Below are 5,329 nucleotides of genomic sequence, written 5' to 3'. Positions count from 1 at the left end.
ATATTGGCATTGGCAACGAATTTAAGGCGGCATTTTATGTTACATCAAAACTAACAACTAACCGTAGGTTTCTGAGACCAAAATTCACGTTTAAATCATATTGTTATCTCAGTTTTTCTAAAGATAACGACAGGGATGACGATATGTTTTATACAGAGATTTTTGTCTTAAGAACTAACGGTAAGTTGACTGTAGTTTATTTTTAAACTATATTCTATTAAAAAAATTAAAACTTTTAAAGGCACCGAAAAAATATTAAATCCTTTACAAAATCACGTACGAACTTCGTTGTCTAACAAATAAACTTTTCTTTAGTCTTTTTTAGAGTTATAATTCCATACTCTAATGAGTATTATAAATAATATACTAATGTTGCCACACAAAGACACTGTCTGGTGCGGTTTGTTCAAAACTGTGCAGTACTAATGACAATCTAATTAAAACTTCAGTTGAATAGTGAGTACAAAGTTTAAGCGACATTAATTATAAGTGTTTGAATTAATTAACATTATTCATAGCACAGAAATAAGCTTTCTTAAGAGAAATATGTGTTTTAAAGGTCAATATTCCCTAATTAATTACGCAGAAATGAAGTTGTGTAATTATTTTCTCTAGGATGGATATCTAATTATGTTTAAGCTATAAGTGGTATCATTATAAAATATATAACGTAGTTGAAATTAAAAATATTGATTTAAGTTTTTAGTACATTGTGATCAGAACGTGGACGTCTTTTGTGAATACTTAAAAAAAAATCAGGTCAGTTACATGTTTTTAATAATTAAATAACAGGATAGATTGCACATTAAGTAGAAAAAATATATGTAAAATGTTATTTAATCAACGATGTTAACTTTCACTTGTTCCAGAAGTTTTGATTTCGTTCTGTTGATTTTTTTATATTTCGGATTAGCTTTGACTGATCGTCTGATGCTATTTCTCGTCATAACTCGATCGAAAATTTCCTCACTGGTGTCTTCACTACCATCGTCTGAGAAGTGATTGTTCATACTTTCGTTTAATTTCTTCGGTTTGATCATAACAGGTTCTGTTAAGCTGTCAGAGAGACCTGCATCTTCACCAGTGTTTCTTTCATCATCACTTGTAACCTTACCATTACTAAATTGTGGCACTAAAATTCTGTTTTCTGTTAATTGTGTATCGTGGTGTTTCTTTTTGTCTTCCTTCTTTTTGACTTCTCTATTACTTGGTTTGTATTTCATAGGTGAGAAATCTACCCTGCGAAGGAATCCTATGGGATCTGTGAATTTCCGACTGCATTTTCTAGTTGCTTTTACTTCGGCCTTAGTTTCGTTTTTACTTATTACCGTTTCTTCTAATGCTACGCCTGAATCGGAATTCGAATCTACGATGTTTATGTCTGGGATTGAGAAGTTATGGCTTAACTTTTTGTTAAGTTCTTCTATTATCTCAGCTTGTTTACGAATTATTTCGTCTTTTTGTGTGAGTTGTACTGTTACAGATTCCATTCTCAAAGCTAAGTTAATTTCATATTTTTGCAACTCACTAGATAAGAATTCGAGCTCCTTTTTTCTGTTGACCTCTAATTTTTTAACTATTTCGGATTGTTTGTGGTATGCATCTTTCATTTTAATTATCTCTTGCTTATGTGTTGTTTCTAAAAATTTTATAACATTAAGCGCTTCTTGTAACGTTTTTGGTTGTGTCATATTTTCTTTGTTATCGACAGACGCCATGTTTTTGAACTGGATCTGCAACAAAGAAATGATATTGTTAAGTAAGTTTTTGTACACTGTCGGCTATAAATACAATGGGAAAAGAAGGTGAGTTGATTCTTGTTTTCTTATACTCGTATATTGTATAAATATTAATAAGTTCTTTATTGATACAGAGATGAACTGTAGGGTGGAGTTAAATTACGTCCAAAAAGTTTTACTTGTAAATATTGAAGCCTTTTTACAAAATAAAACAGTTTTCATTCTTAACTCTACCTTATACACATTTCGTAAGCTTTTAAGCATAATGAACCCAAAAATAATTCAAAATATTAAAATAACTCCAGACTGGTGTTTCACGTTACATGAATAAATAACACCTGCTTTCGACATTCCGTTCCGCATCCTATCTCATTTCCCACATGCCGCAGTCCAATGTTTATACATGTAGACTTACAGACCGGACCAGTATTATTATAATGTCGCATTGTCTTCGACACAAACGACCTTTTCAAAAGTAAACAATCGCTTCTTTTGTCCCATACGTTATTTGTAATAATTTTCTACGTTCTTACATAATGTAACGTTGCCTATCTTTATACAATTCTTCTGTCTGTGTATCACTTCCATTGTTCTATGTTAACAACACAAGAGCTAATTTGACACGTGGAGCTATTATCGTAATTGCTTTATCATTTTCTTTAATAAAACGAAACTCTAAAGTTTTTTTTTATTTTAATATCATGAGTTTTTCATCATGCTAACTAATTTAATACTTTTATTAACATTTAATTATGTAGGCTGTTTAATAATACTCCATACTTAGTAATTTGGAGCTACCTATAGATAGTTAAACCAGAAGCAGCTTGTTTTTTTTTAATTTTAGTTCAATGATAAAATAAAACTTGAAAAGTTTTTTTACTTTGCTTTGAGGTTAAATGGAGGTCTTATAAATAAAGTACATTTTTGTAATTCCTTGAAGTGCAGCTGTTGGTTAGACACGGATCATTCGGCATTCTAAAAATTTGACACTTCCAAGAAACATTTCAATGGATATACAGAAAATTTAATCCCCGAAAAAAAGTGTAAAAAGGTTGTTACATTGTAAAGATAATAAAACAAGATTTAAGTAGTTTTAAGTCCTTTTCAAATTATACCTTTTATAAAAGTACAAAAGGTGGTATTGTTTTCACAAGTTCGTTCATTTTATATCTGTAAAAGATAAAATAGTTGTAAAATTATAACAATAAAATACTTATCTTTTCTTGTAACACTCGTAAGCTGTTATGCGTAAATAACTTTAAGAGCGGCATTTGATGCGGAATGATTATTTGATATTTCAATATAAATTTAATATTTTGGTTTTTCATGTGGTCTCTTAGTACATCAATATCACTATAAAATTTTTTTAGATTTTCAACATTTGATATGTCTTCTCGGAGTACTACAGAAAATACAGGTTTAATAAAAGGTATATACCATATTTTTATTGTAAATAATTGACCTTACTAATATTATAAATGCGAATGTTTGGATGGATGGATGTTTGTTTGAAGGTAACTCCAGAACGACTCAACGGATCTTCTTGAAATTTGGCACCGATGTAGAACATAGTCTAGAAGAACGCATAGGCTACTTAGTAAGTTTTATTTTAATTCCACGCGGACGGAGTCGCGGGCGACAGCTAGTTTTATTTAAAGCTGAACATATTTGATTAGTTTTCATAATAAAGTTTGATTGAGTCGTATTCATAATAAAATAAAAAAATAATTGAACATGTACAAAAATAGACATTCAACTTCCAGGACTTCCTTTGTTACAAGAACCTGTTTTAAAAGAGCACATCTTCGGAAGAAAATTTTACTTGGATTCGATTTTGCCATGAAATAGTTTCACTGTTATTATGAAGTCAGAAAACTGTTTCATAAGCTTATTTGCTAAACGAGAATATTTATTCAATAATTTATTTTAATTATTTAAAAACTCTATATAACTAGGTCTTAATTTATGAATACGTGGACTTATAATTTAATTTACTAAATATAGCATCTTAATTAATTAATTAATTTAATTCTTTAAAAAAATATTATGCAAACGTAATTACTTAAATCAGTATAATTATTCAAAATTAATTTAATTAAATGAAATTAAAAAAGTAATTAAAGACATTGTTAAATATTTTAAATAAAAATTACACTGAATTAAATTTTCTCTAGCCATTAGATAAATACAAATTTAATTGAGAATTAATAATTTAACTAAGGTAATTGTTAAAATTAATTAATTAAATTACGTTAATTAATTACATCGGCTATGGAACAAATTCTGATAATTAATCTAAATGCAACTTAATTAAATTTATGGATTAAATCATAATTAATTGAATTAAAATAAATTTAATAATTAAAATGTAATTAATATTTACCTGTCTTGATTGATCCTTAAGATAAAGGCCACATTAACTTAATTCACTCCCTTTATGTTATTCACTTTAAAAAGTTTAACTTAACATCACATAACACTACCTTGGCCGGTGTTCCAATACTTACTGAACACTAAAGTGACAATAATAAATTGACTGCTCACAAGACCCATTTATTCTGTACCTTTTTACAAACAATACAGATTTGCTGCTATTCAAAAGAAATTTAAAGGAAAATCAACCCAATTTCAATAGTGTTAAGGTGCTTAGAGTATTATATCAGCTTAGTAGGCGAGGTGAATGACTCACGCTAAGGGCCAGTCTACCTGAGTTCTTGTAAGAACACGTATTCCAGAAACTGGTTTAGGAGCTCTACGTATTGATAGATCCTGGAATTAATTAGTTTGGAATTACTCTTTGTCGTAACATTCCTGGAATTTTATTAAATACTTTCAGGAATCGATCTCACGGTTTTAAATACAAATTAAAGTATTAGGAAATGTGCTATTTTCAGTTAATCTCATTATATAGTGAACGGTACAAGCTGTTGCAGTTATGTTAATATTTATACTACTTAAGTCTTCTAGAACAATGTGTTTTATGACAGGTTACTTTTTGCCCAATTGACAAGGGATATTTTTTTACTTGGGGGATAGTATAGACATATGCCTATATAACGTAAGTATTTCCGTTAAATAGTAACCACCTGTAGCCGGCTTACCGTGGGTTTCTTAGACGAAAATTTCCGTTCAAAACATTTTGTTATGTTAACGATGACAGGGATGACGATATGTTTTATTTATTTCAGTCTCAGAAACTCATCGCATTATAGAGTGTCAGTCACTTTGGATTATTGGTTTTTAAATAAATTAATAGGATTTCATTTTTATTGTATTTAGAATAACACAACCTTGAAAAAAATCGTAGTTTAGTTATACAATAATATGTTTATTTACAAACAAGTTGTTGAGTGTTATCGATACAAAAGTTAATTGTTAGTAATTTCTATTGTCTTAGTTTAGCTGTATGTTAACGTTTGTTTATAAACACATTATTATAAACTAGCTGTAGCCCGCGCGGCATTAAAAAACTTATTAAGTAGCCTATGTGTTCTTCCAGACTATGTTTTACATTTGTGCCAAATTTAATCAAGATCCGTTGAGCCGTTCTGGGGATACCTTAAAACATCCATCCATCTAAACATTCGCAT

General features: G+C 29.3%; 1 protein-coding gene across 1 annotated transcript; it reads right to left on the bottom strand.

The window, feature by feature from the left end:
• Nucleotides 1-805: 805 nt before the first annotated feature.
• Nucleotides 806-4,252, bottom strand: LOC106718942. The gene is made up of 2 exons (XM_014513146.2): nucleotides 4,123-4,252; nucleotides 806-1,733 (listed from the first exon to the last, which is right to left on the bottom strand). Exon 2 carries the CDS (start codon nucleotides 1,716-1,718, stop codon nucleotides 837-839), a length of 882 nt encoding a protein of 293 aa, XP_014368632.1. The 5' UTR covers nucleotides 1,719-1,733; nucleotides 4,123-4,252; the 3' UTR covers nucleotides 806-836.
• Between the last annotated feature and the right edge of the window lie 1,077 nt (nucleotides 4,253-5,329).

Source organism: Papilio machaon, chromosome 11, assembly GCF_912999745.1.
Source record: "Papilio machaon chromosome 11, ilPapMach1.1, whole genome shotgun sequence".
In the NCBI taxonomy this organism is placed as follows: domain Eukaryota; kingdom Metazoa; phylum Arthropoda; class Insecta; order Lepidoptera; family Papilionidae; genus Papilio; species Papilio machaon.
The sequence above is the reverse complement of the archived record's forward strand: the minus strand, read 5'-3'. Positions and strand labels throughout refer to the sequence as shown.

Excerpts from the sequence above, each read along its gene's own strand:
- LOC106718942 (XM_014513146.2), bottom strand. The coding sequence starts at position 1,718 with ATGGCGTCTGTCGATAACAAAGAAAATATGACACAACCAAAAACGTTA.